This window comes from Heterodontus francisci, chromosome 8, assembly GCF_036365525.1.
Source record: "Heterodontus francisci isolate sHetFra1 chromosome 8, sHetFra1.hap1, whole genome shotgun sequence".
Classification (NCBI taxonomy): domain Eukaryota; kingdom Metazoa; phylum Chordata; class Chondrichthyes; order Heterodontiformes; family Heterodontidae; genus Heterodontus; species Heterodontus francisci.
This window is the reverse complement of record NC_090378.1, coordinates 83,899,241-83,920,754: the sequence shown is the minus strand read 5'-3', so window position 1 is coordinate 83,920,754 and position 21,514 is coordinate 83,899,241. Positions and strand designations below refer to the sequence as shown.

The following is a 21,514-nucleotide window of genomic DNA, read 5'->3' as shown; positions in this document are numbered from 1 at the left end:
AGACTGGTGCTGTTACTGGGGAAAAGACTGGTGGTGTTTCTGGGGAAAAGACTGGTGCTGTTACTGGGGAAAAGACTGGTGCTGTTTCTGGGGAAAAGACTGGTGCTCTTTCTGGGCAAAAGACTGGTGCTGTTACTGGGGAAGAGACTTGTGCTGTTACTGGGGAAGAGACCTGTGCTGTTACAGGGGAAAAGACTGATGCTGTTTCTGGGGAAAAGACTGGTGCTCTTTCTGGGCAAAAGACTGGTGCTCTTTCTGGGCAAAAGACTGGTGCTGTTACTGGGGAAGAGACTGGTGCTGTTTCTGGGGAAAAGACTGAGGAAATGACTGGTGCTGTTACTGGGGAAGAGACTGGTGCTGTTACTGGGGAAAAGACTGGTGCTGTTTCTGGGGAAAAGACTGGTGCTGTTACTGGGGAAAAGACTGAGGAAGAGACTGGTGCTGTTACTGGGGAAGAGACTGGTGCTGTTACTGGGGAAGAGACTGGCGCTGTTACAGGGGAAAAGACTGGTGCTGTTTCTGGGGAAAAGACTGGTGCTGTTACTGGGGAAGAGACTGGTGCTGTTACTGGGGAAAAGACTGGTGCTGTTACTGGGGAAAAGACTGAGGAAATGACTGGTGCTGTTACTGGGGAAGAGACTGGTGCTGTTACTGGGGAAAAGACTGGTGCTGTTTCTGGGGAAAAGACTGGTGCTGTTACTGGGGAAAAGACTGAGGAAGAGACTAGTGCTGTTACTGGGGAAGAGACTGGTGCTGTTACTGGGGAAGAGACTGGCGCTGTTACAGGGGAAAAGACTGGTGCTGTTTCTGGGGAAAAGACTGGTGCTGTTACTGGGGAAAAGACTGGTGCTGTTTCTGGGGAAAAGACTGGTGCTCTTTCTGGGCAAAAGACTGGTGCTGTTACTGGGGAAGAGACTTGTGCTGTTACAGGGGAAGAGACCTGTGCTGTTACAGGGGAAAAGACTGATGCTGTTTCTGGGGAAAAGACTGGTGCTCTTTCTGGGCAAAAGACTGGTGCTCTTTCTGGGCAAAAGACTGAGGAAATGACTGGTGCTGTTACTGGGGAAGAGACTGGTGCTGTTACTGGGGAAAAGACTGGTGCTGTTTCTGGGGAAAAGACTGGTGCTGTTACTGGGGAAAAGACTGAGGAAGAGACTGGTGCTGTTACTGGGGAAGAGACTGGCGCTGTTACAGGGGAAAAGACTGGTGCTGTTTCTGGGGAAAAGACTGGTGCTGTTACTGGGGAAGAGACAGGTGCTGTTACTGGGGAAGAGACAGTTGCTTTGACTGGGGAAAAGACTGGTGCTGTTACTGGGGAAAAGCCTGGTGCTGTTTCTGGGGAAAAGACTGGTGCTGTTACTGGGGAAAAGACTGAGGAAGAGACTGGTGCTGTTACTGGGGAAGAGACTGGTGCTGTTACTGGGGAAGAGACTGGTGCTGTTTCTGGGGAAAAGACTGGTGCTGTTACTGGGGAAAAGACTGAGGAAGAGACTGGTGCTGTTACAGGGGAAAAGACTGGTGCTGTTTCTGGGGGAAAGACTGGTGCTGTTACTGGGGAAGAGACAGGTGCTGTTACTGGGGAAGAGACAGTTGCTTTGACTGGGGAAAAGACTGGTGCTGTTACTGGGGAAAAGCCTGGTGCTGTTTCTGGGGAAAAGACTGGTGCTGTTACTGGGGAAAAGACTGAGGAAGAGACTGGTGCTGTTACAGGGGAAAAGACTGGTGCTGTTTCTGGGGGAAAGACTGGTACTGTTACAGGGGAAGAGACAGTTGCTTTGACTGGGGAAAAGACTGGTGCTGTTACTGGGGAAAAGACTGGTGCTGTTACTGGGGAAGAGACTGGTGCTGTTACTGGGGGAAGACTGGTACTGTTACAGGGGAAGAGACAGTTGCTTTGACTGGGGAAAAGACTGGTGCTGATATTGGGAAGAGACTGGTGCTGTTACTGGGGAAGAGACAGTTGCTTTGACTGGGGAAAAGACTGGTGCTGTTACTGGGGAAAAGACTGGTGCTGTTACTGGGGAAGAGACTGGTGCTGTTACTGGGGGAAGACTGGTACTGTTACAGGGGAAGAGACAGTTGCTTTGACTGGGGAAAAGACTGGTGCTGATATTGGGAAGAGACTGGTGCTGTTACTGGGAAGAGACTGGTGCTGTTACTGGGGAAAGACTGGTACTGTTACTGGGGAAGAGACTTGGGAAGAGATTGGTGCTGCTTCTGGGGGAAAGACAGGTACTGTTACTGGGGAAAAGACTGGTGCTGTTACTGGGGAAAAGACTGGGGAAGAGACTGGTGCTGTTACTGGGGAAGAGACTGGTGCAGTTACTGGGGAAAAGACTGCTGCTGTTACTGAGGAAGAGACTGGTGCTGTTACTGGGGGAAGCACTGGTGCTGTTACTGGGAAGAGAGTGGTAATGAAACGGGCACTGAAACTGGTGAAGAGACTGGTGCTGTTGCTGGAGAAGAGGCTGGGAAAAAGACTGGTGCTGTTACTGGGGAAAGGACTGGTGCTGTTACTGGGGAAGGGACTGGGGAAGAGATTGGTGATGTTTCTGGGGGAAGGACTGGTGCTGTTACCGGGGAAGAGACTGGTGCTGTTACTGAGGAAAAGACTGGTGCTGTTATTGGGGAAGAGACTGATGCTGTTATTGGGGAAGAGATTGGTGCTGTTATTGGGGAAGAGACTGGTGCTGTTTTTGGGGAAGAGACTGGTGCTGTTACTGGGGAAGAGACTATTGCTGTTACTGGGGAAGAGACAATTGCTTTGACTGGGGAAAAGACTGGTGCTGTTACTGGGGAAGAGACAGGTGCTGTTACTGGGGAAGAGACAGTTGCTTTGACTGGGGAAGAGACTGGTGCTGTTACTGGGGAAAAGACTGGTGCTGTTACTGGGGAAGAGACTGGTGCTGTTACTGGGGGAAGACTGGTACTGTTACAGGGGAAGAGACAGTTGCTTTGACTGGGGAAAAGACTGGTGCTGTTACTGGGAAAAGGACTGGTGCTGTTACTGGGGAAGAGACAGTTCCTTTGACTGGGGAAAAGACTGGTGCTGATATTGGGAAGAGACTGGTGCTGTTACTGGGGAAGAGACTGGTGCTGTTACTGGGGAAAGACTGGTACTGTTACTGGGGAAGAGATTGGTGCTGCTTCTGGGGGAAAGACAGGTGCTGTTACTAGGGAAAAGACTGGTGCTGTTACTGGGGAAAAGACTGGGGAAGAGACTGGTGCAGTTACTGGGGAAAAGACTGCTGCTGTTACTGAGGAAGAGACTGGTGCTGTTACTGGGGGAAGCACTGGTGCTGTTACTGGGAAGAGAGTGGTAATGAAACGGGCACTGAAACTGGTGAAGAGACTGGTGCTGTTGCTGGAGAAGAGGCTGGGAAAAAGACTGGTGCTGTTACTGGGGAAAGGACTGGTGCCGTTACTGGGGAAGGGACTGGGGAAGAGATTGGTGCTGTTTCTGGGGGAAGGACTGGTGCTGTTACCGGGGAAGAGACTGGTGCTGCTAAAGGGGAAGAGACTGGGGAAGAGACTGGTGCTGTTACTGGGGAAAAGACTGGTGCCGTTACTGGGGAAGAGACTGGTGCTGTTACTGGGGGAAGACTGTTACTGTCACAGGGGAAGAGATAGGGGAAGAGACTGGTACTGTAACTGGGGAAGAGACTGGTGCTGTTTCTGGGGGAAGGACTGGTACTGTAACTGGGGAAGAGACTGGTGCTGTGACAGGGGAAGAGACTGAGGAAGAGACTGGTGCTGTTTCTGGGGGAAGAGACTGGTACTGTTACTGGGAAGAGAGTGGTAATGAAATGGGCATTGAGACTGGGGAAAATACTGGGGAAGACACTGGTGCTGTTACTGGGGAAGAGACTGGTGCTGTTACTGGGGAAAAGACTAGTTCTGTTCCTGGGGAAGACACTGGTGCTGTTACTGGGGAAGAGAATGGTGCTGTTACTGGCGAAGAGACTGGTGCTGTTACTGGCGAAGAGACTGGTGCTGTTACTGGGGAAAAGACTGGTGCTGTTACTGGGGAAGAGACTGGTGCTGTTACTGGGGAAGAGACTGGTGCTGTTACTGAGGAAAAGACTGGTGCTGTTACTGAGGAAAAGACTGGTGCTGTTATTGGGGAAGAGACTGGTGCTGTTACTGGGGAAGAGACTGGTACTGTTACTGGGAAGGGACTGGTGCTGTTACTGGGGAAGACACTGGCGCTGATACTGGACAGAGAGTGGTGATGAAACGGGCATGAAGACAAGCGAAGAGATTGGTGATGTTGCTGAGGAAGACACTGGGAAGGAGACTGGTGCTGTTATTCAGGAAAAGACTGGTGCTGTTACTGTGGAAAAGACTGGGGAAGAGACTAGTGCTGTTGCTGGGAAAAAGACTGGTGCTGATACTGGAATGAGAGTGACAATGAAACGGGCATGGAGACCAGCGAAGAGACTGGTGCTGTTACTGGGGAAGAGACTGGTGTTGATACTGGGGAAGAGACTGGTGCTGTTACTGGGGAAGAGACTGGTGCTGATACTGGGGAAAAGACTGGGAAGAGACTGGTGCTGATACTGGGGAAGAGACTGGTGTTGATACTGGGGAAGAGACTGGTGCTGACACTGGGGAAGAGAGTGGCCCTGTTACTGGGGAAAAGACTGGTGCTGTTACCGTGGAAAAGACTGGTGCTATTACTGGGGAAAAGACCGGGAAGAGACTGGTGCTGATACTGGTGTTGATACTGGGGAAGAGACTGGTGCTGATACTGGGGAAGAGAATGGCCCTGTTACTGGGGAAAAGACTGGTGCTGTTACCATGGAAAAGACTGGTGCTGTTACTGGGGGAAGCATTGGTGCTGTTACTGGGAAGAGAGTGGGAATGAATTGGGCATTGAGAATGGGGAAAAGACTGGTGATGTTGCTGGGGAAGAGACTGGGGAAGTGACCGGTGCTTTACTGGGGAAGAGAGTGATGATGAAACTGACTTTGCTACTGGTTAAGAGACTGGTTCTGTTACGGGTGCAGTTACTGAGGAAGAGACTGGTGCTGTCACTGGGAAGAGAGTGGTGATGAAATGGGCTTTGAGACTGTTGAAGAGACTGGTGCTGTTACTGGGAAAGAGACTGGTGCTGCTACTGGGGGAAAGATGGGTGCTGTTACTGGGGAAGAGACTGGTGCTGTTACTGGGGAAAAGACTGGGGAAGAACTGGTGTTGTTACTGGGGAAGAGACTGGTGCTGTTACTGGGGAAAATACTGGGGAAGAGACTGGTGCTGTTGCTGGGAAAAAGACTGGTGCTGTTACTGGGAAAATGACTGTTGCTGTTACTGGGGAAGAGACTGGTGCTGTTTCTGGGGAAGAGACTGGGGAAGAGACTAGTACTGTTACTGGGGAAGAGACTGGGGAAAAGACTGGTGCTGTTACTGGGGAAAAGACTGGTGCTGTTTCTGGGGAAAAGACTGGCGCTGTTATTGGGGAAGAGTCTTGTGTTGGTACTGGGGAAGAGACTCGTGCTGTTACTGGGGAAGAGAGTGGCTCGGTTACTGGGGAAAAGACTGGTGCTGTTACTGGGGAAAAGACTGGTGCTGTTTCTGGGGAAAACACTGGTGCTCTTTCTGGGCAAAAGACTGGTGCTGTTACTGGGGAAGAGACTTGTGCTGATACTGGGGAAGAGATCTGTGTTGTTACAGGGGAAAAGACTGATGCTGTTTCTGGGGAAAAGACTGGTGCTCTTTCTGGGCAAAAGACTGGTGCTGTTACTGGGGAAGAGACTGGTGCTGTTACTGGGGAAAAGACTGAGGAAATGACTGGTGCAGTTACTGGGGAAGAGACTGGTGCTGTTACTGGGGAAAAGACTGGTGCTGTTTCTGGGGAAAAGACTGGTGCTGTTACTGGGGAAAAGACTGAGGCAGAGACTGGTGCTGTTACTGGGGAAGAGACTGGTGCTGTTACTGGGGAAGAGACTGGCGCTGTTACAGGGGAAAAGACTGGTGCTGTTTCTGGGGAAAAGACTGGTGATGTTACTGGGGAAAAGACTGGTGCTGTTACTGGGGAAGAGACTGGCGCTGTTACAGGGGAAAAGACTGGTGCTGTTTCTGGGGAAAAGACTGGTGCTCTTTCTGGGCAAAAGACTGGTGCTGTTGCTGGGGAAGAGACTGGTGCTGTTACTGGGGAAGAGACTGATGCTGTTACTGGGGAAAAGACTGGTGCTGTTTCTGGGGAAAAGACTGGTGCTGTTACTGGGGAAAAGACTGAGGAAATGACTGGTGCTGTTACTGGGGAAGAGACTGGTGCTGTTACTGGGGAAAAGACTGGTGCTGTTTCTGGGGAAAAGACTGGTGCTGTTACTGGGGAAAAGACTGAGGAAGAGACTGGTGCTGTTACTGGGAAAGAGACTGGTGCTGTTACTGGGGAAGAGACTGGTGCTGTTACTGGGGAAAAGACTGGTGCTGTTTCTGGGGAAAAGACTGGTGCTGTTACTGGGGAAAAGACTGAGGAAGAGACTGGTGCTGTTACTGGGGAAGAGACTGGTGCTGTTACTGGGGAAGAGACTGGTGCTGTTACTGGGGAAAAGTCTGGTGCTGTTACTGGGGAAAAGACTGGTGCTGTTTCTGGGGAGAAGACTGGTGCTGTTACTGGGGAAAAGAGTGAGGAAGAGACTGGAGCTGTTACTGGGGAAGAGACTGGTGCTGTTACTGGGGAAGAGACTGGTGCTGTTACTGGGGAAAAGTCTGGTGCTGTTACTGGGGAAAAGACTGAGGAAGAGACTGGTGCTGTTACTGGGGAAGAGACTGGTGCTGTTACTGGGGAAAAGACTGAGGCAGAGACTGGTGCTGTTACTGGGGAAGAGACTGGTGCTGTTTCTGGGGAAAAGACTGGTGCTGTTTCTGGGGAAAAGCCAGGTGCTCTTTCTGGGTAAAAGACTGGTGCTGTTACTGGGGAAGGGACTGGTGCTGTTTCTGGGGACGAGACTGGTGCTGTTTCTGGGCAAAAGACTGGTGCTGTTTCTGGGGAAAAGACTGGTGCTTTTTCTGGGCAAAAGACTGGTGCTGGTTCTGGGGAAAAGACTGGTGCTGTTACTGGGGAAGAGTCTGGTGCTGTTACTGGGGAAAGGACTGGTGCTGTTACTGGGGAAAGGACTGGTGCTGTTTCTGGGGAAAAGACTGGTGCTGTTACTGGGGTAAAGACTGAGGAAGGGACTGGTGCTGTTACTGGGCAACAGACTGGTGCTGTTACAGTGGAAAAGACTGGTGCTGTTACTGGGGAAAAGACTGGTGCTGTTACTGGGGAAAAGACTGGTGCTGTTACTAGGGAAGAGACTGATGCCATTACTTGGGAAGAGACTGGTGCTGTTACAGGGGAAGAGTCTGCATGCTGTTTCTGGGGAAAAGACTGGTGCTGTTTCTGGGGAAGAGACTGGTGCTGTTACTGGGGAAGAGACTGGTGCTCTTTCGGGGCAAAAGTCTGGTGCTGTTCCTGGGGAAAAGACTGGTGCTGTTACTGGGGAAGTGACTGGTCCTGTGACCAGCGAAGAGTTTGGTGCCGTTACTTGGGAAGAGACTGGTGCTGTTACAGTGGAAAAGACTGGTGCTGTTCCTGGGGAAAAGACTGGTGCTGTTCCTGGGGAAAAGACTGGTGCTGTTTCTGGGGAAAAGACTGGTGCTCTTTCGGGGCAAAAGACTGGTGCTGTTCCTGGGGAAGAGACTTGTGCTGATACTGGGGAAGAGATCTGTGTTGTTACAGGGGAAAAGACTGATGCTGTTTCTGGGGAAAAGACTGGTGCTCTTTCTGGGCAAAAGACTGGTGCTGTTACTGGGGAAGAGACTGGTGCTGTTACTGGGGAAAAGACTGGTGCTGTTTCTGGGGAAAAGACTGGTGCTGTTACTGGGGAAAAGACTGGTGCAGTTACTGGGGAAGAGACTGGTGCTGTTACTGGGGAAAAGACTGGTGCTGTTTCTGGGGAAAAGACTGGTGCTGTTACTGGGGAAAAGGCTGAGGCAGAGACTGGTGCTGTTACTGGGGAAGAGACTGGTGCTGTTACTGGGGAAGAGACTGGCGCTGTTACAGGGGAAAAGACTGGTGCTGTTTCTGGGGAAAAGACTGGTGATGTTACTGGGGAAAAGACTGGTGCTGTTTCTGGGGAAAAGACTGGTGCTCTTTCTGGGCAAAAGACTGGTGCTGTTGCTGGGGAAGAGACTGGTGCTGTTACTGGGGAAGAGACTGATGCTGTTACTGGGGAAAAGACTGGTGCTGTTTCTGGGGAAAAGACTGGTGCTGTTACTGGGGAAAAGACTGAGGAAATGACTGGTGCTGTTACTGGGGAAGAGACTGGTGCTGTTACTGGGGAAAAGACTGGTGCTGTTTCTGGGGAAAAGACTGGTGCTGTTACTGGGGAAAAGACTGAGGAAGAGACTGGTGCTGTTACTGGGAAAGAGACTGGTGCTGTTACTGGGGAAGAGACTGGTGCTGTTACTGGGGAAAAGACTGGTGCTGTTTCTGGGGAAAAGACTGGTGCTGTTACTGGGGAAAAGACTGAGGAAGAGACTGGTGCTGTTACTGGGGAAGAGACTGGTGCTGTTACTGGGGAAGAGACTGGTGCTGTTACTGGGGAAAAGTCTGGTGCTGTTACTGGGGAAAAGACTGGTGCTGTTTCTGGGGAGAAGACTGGTGCTGTTACTGGGGAAAAGAGTGAGGAAGAGACTGGAGCTGTTACTGGGGAAGAGACTGGTGCTGTTACTGGGGAAGAGACTGGTGCTGTTACTGGGGAAAAGTCTGGTGCTGTTACTGGGGAAAAGACTGAGGAAGAGACTGGTGCTGTTACTGGGGAAGAGACTGGTGCTGTTACTGGGGAAAAGACTGAGGCAGAGACTGGTGCTGTTACTGGGGAAGAGACTGGTGCTGTTTCTGGGGAAAAGACTGGTGCTGTTTCTGGGGAAGGGACTGGTGCTGTTTCTGGGGACGAGACTGGTGCTGTTTCTGGGCAAAAGACTGGTGCTGTTTCTGGGGAAAAGACTGGTGCTTTTTCTGGGCAAAAGACTGGTGCTGATTCTGGGGAAAAGACTGGTGCTGTTACTGGGGAAGAGTCTGGTGCTGTTACTGGGGAAAGGACTGGTGCTGTTACTGGGGAAAGGACTGGTGCTGTTTCTGGGGAAAAGACTGGTGCTGTTACTGGGGAAGAGACTGGTGCTGTTTCTGGGGGAAAGACTGGTGCTGTTACTGGGGAAAAGACTGGTGCAGTTACTGGGGAAGAGACTGGTGCTGTTACTGGGGAAAAGACTGGTGCTGTTTCTGGGGAAAAGACTGGTGCTGTTACTGGGGAAGAGACTGGTGCTGTTACTGGGGAAAAGACTGAGGAAATGACTGGTGCAGTTACTGGGGAAGAGACTGGTGCTGTTACTGGGGAAAAGACTGGTGCTGTTTCTGGGGAAAAGACTGGTGCTGTTACTGGGGAAAAGACTGAGGCAGAGACTGGTGCTGTTACTGGGGAAGAGACTGGTGCTGTTACTGGGGAAGAGACTGGCGCTGTTACAGGGGAAAAGACTGGTGCTGTTTCTGGGGAAAAGACTGGTGATGTTACTGGGGAAAAGACTGGTGCTGTTACTGGGGAAGAGACTGGCGCTGTTACAGGGGAAAAGACTGGTGCTGTTTCTGGGGAAAAGACTGGTGCTCTTTCTGGGCAAAAGACTGGTGCTGTTGCTGGGGAAGAGACTGGTGCTGTTACTGGGGAAGAGACTGATGCTGTTACTGGGGAAAAGACTGGTGCTGTTTCTGGGGAAAAGACTGGTGCTGTTACTGGGGAAAAGACTGAGGAAATGACTGGTGCTGTTACTGGGGAAGAGACTGGTGCTGTTACTGGGGAAAAGACTGGTGCTGTTTCTGGGGAAAAGACTGGTGCTGTTACTGGGGAAAAGACTGAGGAAGAGACTGGTGCTGTTACTGGGAAAGAGTCTGGTGCTGTTACTGGGGAAGAGACTGGTGCTGTTACTGGGGAAAAGACTGGTGCTGTTTCTGGGGAAAAGACTGGTGCTGTTACTGGGGAAAAGACTGAGGAAGAGACTGGTGCTGTTACTGGGGAAGAGACTGGTGCTGTTACTGGGGAAGAGACTGGTGCTGTTACTGGGGAAAAGTCTGGTGCTGTTACTGGGGAAAAGACTGGTGCTGTTTCTGGGGAGAAGACTGGTGCTGTTACTGGGGAAAAGAGTGAGGAAGAGACTGGAGCTGTTACTGGGGAAGAGACTGGTGCTGTTACTGGGGAAGAGACTGGTGCTGTTACTGGGGAAAAGTCTGGTGCTGTTACTGGGGAAAAGACTGAGGAAGAGACTGGTGCTGTTACTGGGGAAGAGACTGGTGCTGTTACTGGGGAAAAGACTGAGGCAGAGACTGGTGCTGTTACTGGGGAAGAGACTGGTGCTGTTTCTGGGGAAAAGACTGGTGCTGTTTCTGGGGAAAAGCCAGGTGCTCTTTCTGGGTAAAAGACTGGTGCTGTTACTGGGGAAGGGACTGGTGCTGTTTCTGGGGACGAGACTGGTGCTGTTTCTGGGCAAAAGACTGGTGCTGTTTCTGGGGAAAAGACTGGTGCTTTTTCTGGGCAAAATACTGGTGCTGGTTCTGGGGAAAAGACTGGTGCTGTTACTGGGGAAGAGTCTGGTGCTGTTACTGGGGAAAGGACTGGTGCTGTTACTGGGGAAAGGACTGGTGCTGTTTCTGGGGAAAAGACTGGTGCTGTTACTGGGGTAAAGACTGAGGAAGGGACTGGTGCTGTTACTGGGCAACAGACTGGTGCTGTTACAGTGGAAAAGACTGGTGCTGTTACTGGGGAAAAGACTGGTGCTGTTACTGGGGAAAAGACTGGTGCTGTTACTAGGGAAGAGACTGATGCCATTACTTGGGAAGAGACTGGTGCTGTTACAGGGGAAGAGTCTGCATGCTGTTTCTGGGGAAAAGACTGGTGCTGTTTCTGGGGAAGAGACTGGTGCTGTTACTGGGGAAGAGACTGGTGCTCTTTCGGGGCAAAAGTCTGGTGCTGTTCCTGGGGAAAAGACTGGTGCTGTTACTGGGGAAGTGACTGGTCCTGTGACCAGCGAAGAGTTTGGTGCCGTTACTTGGGAAGAGACTGGTGCTGTTACAGTGGAAAAGACTGGTGCTGTTCCTGGGGAAAAGACTGGTGCTGTTCCTGGGGAAAAGACTGGTGCTGTTTCTGGGGAAAAGACTGGTGCTCTTTCGGGGCAAAAGACTGGTGCTGTTCCTGGGGAAGAGACTTGTGCTGATACTGGGGAAGAGATCTGTGTTGTTACAGGGGAAAAGACTGATGCTGTTTCTGGGGAAAAGACTGGTGCTCTTTCTGGGCAAAAGACTGGTGCTGTTACTGGGGAAGAGACTGGTGCTGTTACTGGGGAAAAGACTGGTGCTGTTTCTGGGGAAAAGACTGGTGCTGTTACTGGGGAAAAGACTGGTGCAGTTACTGGGGAAGAGACTGGTGCTGTTACTGGGGAAAAGACTGGTGCTGTTTCTGGGGAAAAGACTGGTGCTGTTACTGGGGAAAAGACTGAGGCAGAGACTGGTGCTGTTACTGGGGAAGAGACTGGTGCTGTTACTGGGGAAGAGACTGGCGCTGTTACAGGGGAAAAGACTGGTGCTGTTTCTGGGGAAAAGACTGGTGATGTTACTGGGGAAAAGACTGGTGCTGTTTCTGGGGAAAAGACTGGTGCTCTTTCTGGGCAAAAGACTGGTGCTGTTGCTGGGGAAGAGACTGGTGCTGTTACTGGGGAAGAGACTGATGCTGTTACTGGGGAAAAGACTGGTGCTGTTTCTGGGGAAAAGACTGGTGCTGTTACTGGGGAAAAGACTGAGGAAATGACTGGTGCTGTTACTGGGGAAGAGACTGGTGCTGTTACTGGGGAAAAGACTGGTGCTGTTTCTGGGGAAAAGACTGGTGCTGTTACTGGGGAAAAGACTGAGGAAGAGACTGGTGCTGTTACTGGGAAAGAGACTGGTGCTGTTACTGGGGAAGAGACTGGTGCTGTTACTGGGGAAAAGACTGGTGCTGTTTCTGGGGAAAAGACTGGTGCTGTTACTGGGGAAAAGACTGAGGAAGAGACTGGTGCTGTTACTGGGGAAGAGACTGGTGCTGTTACTGGGGAAGAGACTGGTGCTGTTACTGGGGAAAAGTCTGGTGCTGTTACTGGGGAAAAGACTGGTGCTGTTTCTGGGGAGAAGACTGGTGCTGTTACTGGGGAAAAGAGTGAGGAAGAGACTGGAGCTGTTACTGGGGAAGAGACTGGTGCTGTTACTGGGGAAGAGACTGGTGCTGTTACTGGGGAAAAGTCTGGTGCTGTTACTGGGGAAAAGACTGAGGAAGAGACTGGTGCTGTTACTGGGGAAGAGACTGGTGCTGTTACTGGGGAAAAGACTGAGGCAGAGACTGGTGCTGTTACTGGGGAAGAGACTGGTGCTGTTTCTGGGGAAAAGACTGGTGCTGTTTCTGGGGAAGGGACTGGTGCTGTTTCTGGGGACGAGACTGGTGCTGTTTCTGGGCAAAAGACTGGTGCTGTTTCTGGGGAAAAGACTGGTGCTTTTTCTGGGCAAAAGACTGGTGCTGATTCTGGGGAAAAGACTGGTGCTGTTACTGGGGAAGAGTCTGGTGCTGTTACTGGGGAAAGGACTGGTGCTGTTACTGGGGAAAGGACTGGTGCTGTTTCTGGGGAAAAGACTGGTGCTGTTACTGGGGTAAAGACTGAGGAAGGGACTGGTGCTGTTACTGGGCAACAGACTGGTGCTGTTACAGTGGAAAAGACTGGTGCTGTTACTGGGGAAAAGACTGGTGCTGTTACTGGGGAAAAGACTGGTGCTGTTACTAGGGAAGAGACTGATGCCATTACTTGGGAAGAGACTAGTGCTGTTACAGGGGAAGAGTCTGCATGCTGTTTCTGGGGAAAAGACTGGTGCTGTTTCTGGGGAAGAGACTGGTGCTGTTACTGGGGAAGAGACTGGTGCTCTTTCGGGGCAAAAGTCTGGTGCTGTTCCTGGGGAAAAGACTGGTGCTGTTACTGGGGAAGTGACTGGTCCTGTGACCAGCGAAGAGTTTGGTGCCGTTACTTGGGAAGAGACTGGTGCTGTTACAGTGGAAAAGACTGGTGCTGTTCCTGGGGAAAAGACTGGTGCTGTTCCTGGGGAAAAGACTGGTGCTGTTTCTGGGGAAAAGACTGGTGCTCTTTCGGGGCAAAAGTCTGGTGCTGTTCCTGGGGAAAAGACTGGTGCTGTTACTGGGGAAGAGACTGGTGCCGTTACTTGGGAAGAGACTGGTGCCGTTACTTGGGAAGAGACTGGTGCTGTTACAGTGGAAAAGACTGGTGCTGTTACTGGGGAAGAGTCTGGTGTTGGTACTGGGGAAGAGACTGGTCCTGTTACTAGGGAAGAGACTGGTGCTGTTTCTGGGGGAAAGACTGGTGCTGTTACTGGGGTAAAGACTGAGGAAGAGACTGGTGCTGTTACTGGGCAAGAGACTGGTGCTGTTACAGTGGAAAAGACTGTTGGTGTTTCTGGGGAAGAGACTGGTGCTGTTACTGGGGAAGAGACTGGTGCTGTTACTGGGGAAAAGTCTGGTGCTGTTACTGGGGAAAAGACTGAGGAAGAGACTGGTGCTGTTACTGGGGAAGAGACTGGTGCTGTTACTGGGGAAAAGACTGAGGCAGAGACTGGTGCTGTTACTGGGGAAGAGACTGGTGCTGTTTCTGGGGAAAAGACTGGTGCTGTTTCTGGGGAAGGGACTGGTGCTGTTTCTGGGGACGAGACTGGTGCTGTTTCTGGGCAAAAGACTGGTGCTGTTTCTGGGGAAAAGACTGGTGCTTTTTCTGGGCAAAAGACTGGTGCTGTTACTTGGGAAGAGACTGGTGCCGTTACTTGGGAAGAGACTGGTGCTGTTACAGTGGAAAAGACTGGTGCTGTTACTGGGGAAGAGTCTGGTGTTGGTACTGGGGAAGAGACTGGTCCTGTTACTAGGGAAGAGACTGGTGCTGTTTCTGGGGGAAAGACTGGTGCTGTTACTGGGGTAAAGACTGAGGAAGAGACTGGTGCTGTTACTGGGCAAGAGACTGGTGCTGTTACAGTGGAAAAGACTGTTGGTGTTTCTGGGGAAAAGACTGGTGCTGTTACTGGGGAAAGGACTGGTGCTGTTTCTGTGGAAAAGACTGGTGCTGTTACTGGGGAAAGGACTGGTGCTGTTTCTGGGGAAATGACTGGTGCTGTTTCTGTGGAAAAGACTGGTGCTGTTACTGGGGAAAGGACTGGTGCTGTTTCTGGGGAAATGACTGGTGCTGTTTCTGTGGAAAAGACTGGTGCTGTTACTGGGGAAGAGTCTGGTGCTGTTACAGTGGAAAAGACTGTTGGTGTTTCTGGGGAAAAGACTGGTGCTGTTACTGGGGAAAGGACTGGTGCTGTTTCTGTGGAAAAGACTGGTGCTGTTACTGGGGAAAGGACTGGTGCTGTTTCTGGGGAAATGACTGGTGCTGTTTCTGTGGAAAAGACTGGTGCTGTTACTGGGGAAGAGTCTGGTGTTGGTACTGGGGAAGAGACTGGTGCTGTTACTGGGGAAGAGAGTGGCTCTGTTACTGGGGGAAAGACTGGTGCTGTTACTGGGGAAAAGACTGGTGCTGTTACTGGCGAAAAGACTGGTGCTGTTACTGGGAAAATGACTGTTGCTGTTACTGGGGAAGAGACTGGTGCTGTTTCTGGGGAAGAGACTGGGGAAGAGACTGGTGCTGTTACTGGGGAAAAGTCTGGTGCTGTTACTGGGGAAAAGACTGGTGCTGTTTCTGGGGAAAAGACTGGTGCTGTTACTGGGGAAAAGACTGAGGAAGAGACTGGTGCTGTTACTGGGGAAAGGTCTGGTGCTGTTACTGGGGAAAAGACTGAGGAAGAGACTGGTGCTGTTACTGGGGAAGAGACTGGTGCTGTTACTGGGGAAAAGACTGAGGCAGAGACTGGTGCTGTTACTGGGGAAGAGACTGGTGCTGTTTCTGGGGAAAAGACTGGTGCTGTTTCTGGGGAAAAGCCAGGTGCTCTTTCTGGGTAAAAGACTGGTGCTGTTACTGGGGAAGGGACTGGTGCTGTTTCTGGGGACGAGACTGGTGCTGTTTCTGGGCAAAAGACTGGTGCTGTTTCTGGGGAAAAGACTGGTGCTTTTTCTGGGCAAAAGACTGGTGCTGGTTCTGGGGAAAAGACTGGTGCTGTTACTGGGGAAGAGTCTGGTGCTGTTACTGGGGAAAGGACTGGTGCTGTTACTGGGGAAAGGACTGGTGCTGTTTCTGGGGAAAAGACTGGTGCTGTTACTGGGGTAAAGACTGAGGAAGGGACTGGTGCTATTACTGGGCAACAGACTGGTGCTGTTACAGTGGAAAAGACTGGTGCTGTTACTGGGGAAAAGACTGGTGCTGTTACTGGGGAAAAGACTGGTGCTGTTACTAGGGAAGAGACTGATGCCATTACTTGGGAAGAGACTGGTGCTGTTACAGGGGAAGAGTCTGCATGCTGTTTCTGGGGAAAAGACTGGTGCTGTTTCTGGGGAAGAGACTGGTGCTGTTACTGGGGAAGAGACTGGTGCTCTTTCGGGGCAAAAGTCTGGTGCTGTTCCTGGGGAAAAGACTGGTGCTGTTACTGGGGAAGTGACTGGTCCTGTGACCAGCGAAGAGTTTGGTGCCGTTACTTGGGAAGAGACTGGTGCTGTTACAGTGGAAAAGACTGGTGCTGTTCCTGGGGAAAAGACTGGTGCTGTTCCTGGGGAAAAGACTGGTGCTGTTTCTGGGGAAAAGACTGGTGCTCTTTCGGGGCAAAAGTCTGGTGCTGTTCCTGGGGAAAAGACTGGTGCTGTTACTGGGGAAGAGACTGGTGCCGTTACTTGGGAAGAGACTGGTGCTGTTACAGTGGAAAAGACTGGTGCTGTTACTGGGGAAGAGTCTGGTGTTGGTACTGGGGAAGAGACTGGTCCTGTTACTAGGGAAGAGACTGGTGCTGTTTCTGGGGGAAAGACTGGTGCTGTTACTGGGGTAAAGACTGAGGAAGAGACTGGTGCTGTTTCTGGGGAAAAGACTGGTGCTTTTTCTGGGCAAAAGACTGGTGCTGTTACTGGGGAAAAGACTGGTGCTGTTACTGGGGAAGAGTCTGGTGCTGTTACTGAGGAAGGGACTGGTGCTATTACTGGGCAACAGACTGGTGCTGTTACAGTGGAAAAGACTGGTGCTGTTACTGGGGAAAAGACTGGTGCTGTTACTGGGGAAAAGACTGGTGCTGTTACTAGGGAAGAGACTGATGCCATTACTTGGGAAGAGACTGGTGCTGTTACAGGGGAAGAGTCTGCATGCTGTTTCTGGGGAAAAGACTGGTGCTGTTTCTGGGGAAGAGACTGGTGCTGTTACTGGGGAAGAGACTGGTTCTCTTTCGGGGCAAAAGTCTGGTGCTGTTCCTGGGGAAAAGACTGGTGCTGTTACTGGGGAAGTGACTGGTCCTGTGACCAGCGAAGAGTTTGGTGCCGTTACTTGGGAAGAGACTGGTGCTGTTACAGTGGAAAAGACTGGTGCTGTTCCTGGGGAAAAGACTGGTGCTGTTTCTGGGGAAAAGACTGGTGCTCTTTCGGGGCAAAAGTCTGGTGCTGTTCCTGGGGAAAAGACTGGTGCTGTTACTGGGGAAGAGACTGGTGCCGTTACTTGGGAAGAGACTGGTGCCGTTACTTGGGAAGAGACTGGTGCTGTTACAGTGGAAAAGACTGGTGCTGTTACTGGGGAAAGGACTGGTGCTGTTTCTGTGGAAAAGACTGGTCCTGTTACTAGGGAAGAGACTGCTGCTGTTTCTGGGGGAAAGACTGGTGCTGTTACTGGGGTAAAGACTGAGGAAGAGACTGGTGCTGTTACTGGGCAAGAGACTGGTGCTGTTACAGTGGAAAAGACTGTTGGTGTTTCTGGGGAAAAGACTGGTGCTGTTACTGGGGAAAGGACTGGTGCTGTTTCTGTGGAAAAGACTGGTGCTGTTACTGGGGAAAGGACTGGTGCTGTTTCTGGGGAAATGACTGGTGCTGTTTCTGTGGAAAAGCCTGGTGCTGTTACTGGGGAAAGGACTGGTGCTGTTTCTGTGGAAAAGACTGGTGCTGTTACTGGGGAAGAGTCTGGTGTTGGTACTGGGGAAGAGACTGGTGCTGTTACTGGGGAAGAGAGTGGCTCTGTTACTGGGGGAAAGACTGGTGCTGTTACTGGGGAAAAGACTGGTGCTGTTACTGGCGAAAAGACTGGTGCTGTTACTGGGAAAATGACTGTTGCTGTTACTGGGGAAGAGAGTGGTGCTGTTTCTGGGGAAGAGACTGGGGAAGAGACTGGTGCTGTTACTGGGGAAAAGTCTGGTGCTGTTACTGGGGAAAAGACTGGTGCTGTTTCTGGGGAAAAGACTGGTGCTGTTACTGGGGAAAAGACTGAGGAAGAGACTGGTGCTGTTACTGGGGAAAAGTCTGGTGCTGTTACTGGGGAAAAGACTGAGGAAGAGACTGGTGCTGTTACTGGGGAAGAGACTGGTGCTGTTACTGGGGAAAAGACTGAGGCAGAGACTGGTGCTGTTACTGGGGAAGAGACTGGTGCTGTTTCTGGGGAAAAGACTGGTGCTGTTTCTGGGGAAAAGCCAGGTGCTCTTTCTGGGTAAAAGACTGGTGCTGTTACTGGGGCAGGGACTGGTGCTGTTTCTGGGGACGAGACTGGTGCTGTTTCTGGGCAAAAGACTGGTGCTGTTTCTGGGGAAAAGACTGGTGCTTTTTCTGGGCAAAAGACTGGTGCTGGTTCTGGGGAAAAGACTGGTGCTGTTACTGGGGAAGAGTCTGGTGCTGTTACTGGGGAAAGGACTGGTGCTGTTACTGGGGAAAGGACTGGTGCTGTTTCTGGGGAAAAGACTGGTGCTGTTACTGGGGTAAAGACTGAGGAAGGGACTGGTGCTATTACTGGGCAACAGACTGGTGCTGTTACAGTGGAAAAGACTGGTGCTGTTACTGGGGAAAAGACTGGTGCTGTTACTGGGGAAAAGACTGGTGCTGTTACTAGGGAAGAGACTGATGCCATTACTTGGGAAGAGACTGGTGCTGTTACAGGGGAAGAGTCTGCATGCTGTTTCTGGGGAAAAGACTGGTGCTGTTTCTGGGGAAGAGACTGGTGCTGTTACTGGGGAAGAGACTGGTGCTCTTTCGGGGCAAAAGTCTGGTGCTGTTCCTGGGGAAAAGACTGGTGCTGTTACTGGGGAAGTGACTGGTCCTGTGACCAGCGAAGAGTTTGGTGCCGTTACTTGGGAAGAGACTGGTGCTGTTACAGTGGAAAAGACTGGTGCTGTTCCTGGGGAAAAGACTGGTGCTGTTCCTGGGGAAAAGACTGGTGCTGTTTCTGGGGAAAAGACTGGTGCTCTTTCGGGGCAAAAGTCTGGTGCTGTTCCTGGGGAAAAGACTGGTGCTGTTACTGGGGAAGAGACTGGTGCCGTTACTTGGGAAGAGACTGGTGCTGTTACAGTGGAAAAGACTGGTGCTGTTACTGGGGAAGAGTCTGGTGTTGGTACTGGGGAAGAGACTGGTCCTGTTACTAGGGAAGAGACTGGTGCTGTTTCTGGGGGAAAGACTGGTGCTGTTACTGGGGTAAAGACTGAGGAAGAGACTGGTGCTGTTTCTGGGGAAAAGACTGGTGCTTTTTCTGGGCAAAAGACTGGTGCTGGTTCTGGGGAAAAGACTGGTGCTGTTACTGGGGAAGAGTCTGGTGCTGTTACTGAGGAAGGGACTGGTGCTATTACTGGGCAACAGACTGGTGCTGTTACAGTGGAAAAGACTGGTGCTGTTACTGGGGAAAAGACTGGTGCTGTTACTGGGGAAGAGACTGGTGCTGTTACTGGGGAAGAGACTGGTTCTCTTTCGGGGCAAAAGTCTGGTGCTGTTCCTGGGGAAAAGACTGGTGCTGTTACTGGGGAAGTGACTGGTCCTGTGACCAGCGAAGAGTTTGGTGCCGTTACTTGGGAAGAGACTGGTGCTGTTACAGTGGAAAAGACTGGTGCTGTTCCTGGGGAAAAGACTGGTGCTGTTTCTGGGGAAAAGACTGGTGCTCTTTCGGGGCAAAAGTCTGGTGCTGTTCCTGGGGAAAAGACTGGTGCTGTTACTGGGGAAGAGACTGGTGCCGTTACTTGGGAAGAGACTGGTGCTGTTACAGTGGAAAAGACTGGTGCTGTTACTGGGGAAGAGTCTGGTGTTGGTACTAGGGAAGAGACTGGTGCTGTTTCTGGGGGAAAGACTGGTGCTGTTACTGGGGTAAAGACTGAGGAAGAGACTGGTGCTGTTACTGGGCAAGAGACTGGTGCTGTTACAGTGGAAAAGACTGTTGGTGTTTCTGGGGAAAAGACTGGTGCTGGTACTGGGGAAAGGACTGGTGCTGTTTCTGTGGAAAAGACTGGTGCTGTTACTGGGGAAAGGACTGGTGCTGTTTCTGGGGAAATGACTGGTGCTGTTTCTGTGGAAAAGACTGGTGCTGTTACTGGGGAAAGGACTGGTGCTGTTTCTGTGGAAAAGACTGGCGCTGTTACTGGGGAAGAGTCTGGTGTTGGTACTGGGGAGGAGACTGGTGCTGTTACTGGGGAAGAGAGTGGCACTGTTACTGGGGGAAAGACTGGTGCTGTTACTGGGAAAATGACTGTTGCTGTTACTGGGGAAGAGACTGGTGCTGTTTCTGGGGAAGAGACTGGGGAAGAGACTAGTACTGTTACTGGGGAAGAGACTGGGGAAAAGACTGCTGCTGTTACTGGGGAAAAGACTGGGGTAGAAATTGGTGCTTTTTCCGGGGGAAAATACTGGTGCTGTTACTGGAGAACAAACTGGTGCTGTTACTGGGGAAAGGACTGGTGCTGTTTCTGGGGAAATGACTGGTGCTGTTACAGTGGAAAAGACTGGTGGTGTTTCTGGGGAAAAGACTGGTGCTGTTACTGGGGAAAAGACTGGTGGTGTTTCTGGGGAAAAGACTGGTGCTGTTACTGGGGAAAAGACTGGTGCTGTTTCTGGGGAAAAGACTGGTGCTGTTACTGGGGAAAAGACTGGCGCTGTTACTGGGGAAGAGTCTTGTGTTGGTACTGGGGAAGAACTCGTGCTGTTACTGGGGAAGAGAGTGGCTCGGTTACTGGGGAAAAGACTGGTGCTGTTACTGGGGAAAAGACTGGTGCTGTTTCTGGGCAAAAGACTGGTGCTGTTACTGGGGAAAAGACTGGTGCTGTTACTGGGGAAAAGACTGGTGCTGTTTCTGGGGAAAAGACTGGTGCTCTTTCTGGGCAAAAGACTGGTGCTGTTACTGGGGAAGAGACTTATGCTGATACTGGGGAAGAGATCTGTGTTGTTACAGGGGAAAAGACTGATGCTGTTTCTGGGGAAAAGACTGGTGCTCTTTCTGGGCAAAAGACTGGTGCTGTTACTGGGGAAGAGACTGGTGCTGTTACTGGGGAAAAGACTGGTGCTGTTTCTGGGGAAAAGACTGGTGCTGTTTCTGGGCAAAAGACTGGTGCTGTTACTGGGGAAAAGACTGGTGCTGTTACTGGGGAAAAGACTGGTGCTGTTTCTGGGGAAAAGACTGGTGCTCTTTCTGGGCAAAAGACTGGTGCTGTTACTGGGGAAGAGACTTATGCTGATACTGGGGAAGAGATCTGTGTTGTTACAGGGGAAAAGACTGATGCTGTTTCTGGGGAAAAGACTGGTGCTCTTTCTGGGCAAAAGACTGGTGCTGTTACTGGGGAAGAGACTGGTGCTGTTACTGGGGAAAAGACTGGTGCTGTTTCTGGGGAAAAGACTGGTGCTGTTACTGGGGAAAAGACTGAGGAAATGACTGGTGCAGTTACTGGGGAAGAGACTGGTGCTGTTACTGGGGAAAAGACTGGTGCTGTTTCTGGGGAAAAGCCAGGTGCTCTTTCTGGGTAAAAGACTGGTGCTGTTACTGGGGAAGGGACTGGTGCTGTTTCTGGGGACGAGACTGGTGCTGTTTCTGGGCAAAAGACTGGTGCTGTTTCTGGGGAAAAGACTGGTGCTTTTTCTGGGCAAAAGACTGGTGCTGGTTCTGGGGAAAAGACTGGTGCTGTTACTGGGGAAGAGTCTGGTGCTGTTACTGGGGAAAGGACTGGTGCTGTTACTGGGGAAAGGACTGGTGCTGTTTCTGGGGAAAAGACTGGTGCTGTTTCTGGGGTAAAGACTGAGGAAGGGACTGGTGCTGTTACTGGGCAACAGGCTGGTGCTGTTACAGTGGAATAGACTGGTGCTGTTACTGGGGAAAAGACTGGTGCTGTTACTGGGGAAAAGACTGGTGCTGTTACTAGGGAAGAGACTGATGCCATTACTTGGGAAGAGACTGGTGCTGTTACAGGGGAAGAGTCTGCATGCTGTTTCTGGGGAAAAGACTGGTGCTGTTTCTGGGGAAGAGACTGGTGCTGTTACTGGGGAAGAGACTGGTGCTCTTTCGGGGCAAAAGTCTGGTGCTGTTCCTGGGGAAAAGACTGGTGCTG

General features: G+C 51.4%; 1 protein-coding gene across 1 annotated transcript; it reads left to right on the top strand.

The window, feature by feature from the left end:
- The first annotated feature begins 5,294 nt into the window (after positions 1–5,294).
- On the top strand, positions 5,295–20,936 carry LOC137373223 (fibroin heavy chain-like). The gene is made up of 9 exons (XM_068038076.1): positions 5,295–5,865; positions 7,295–7,834; positions 10,848–11,387; positions 12,841–13,260; positions 15,446–15,812; positions 16,090–17,342; positions 18,052–18,423; positions 18,508–19,793; positions 20,616–20,936. Exons 1-9 carry the CDS (start codon positions 5,295–5,297, stop codon positions 20,934–20,936), a joined length of 5,670 nt encoding a protein of 1,889 aa, XP_067894177.1.
- Positions 20,937–21,514: the final 578 nt, after the last annotated feature.

Bases quoted from the DNA above. Each gene is read 5' to 3' on its own strand.
- LOC137373223 (XM_068038076.1), top strand. From the start codon at position 5,295: ATGACTGTTGCTGTTACTGGGGAAGAGACTGGTGCTGTTTCTGGGGAA. The intron at 7,835-10,847 runs GTGCTGTTTCTG...TGCTGTTACTAG, and splicing joins TGTTACTGGGGAAAAGACTG to GGAAGAGACTGATGCCATTA. The intron at 15,813-16,089 runs GTCTGGTGCTGT...TCTGGGCAAAAG, and splicing joins GGTGCTCTTTCGGGGCAAAA to ACTGGTGCTGTTACTGGGGA.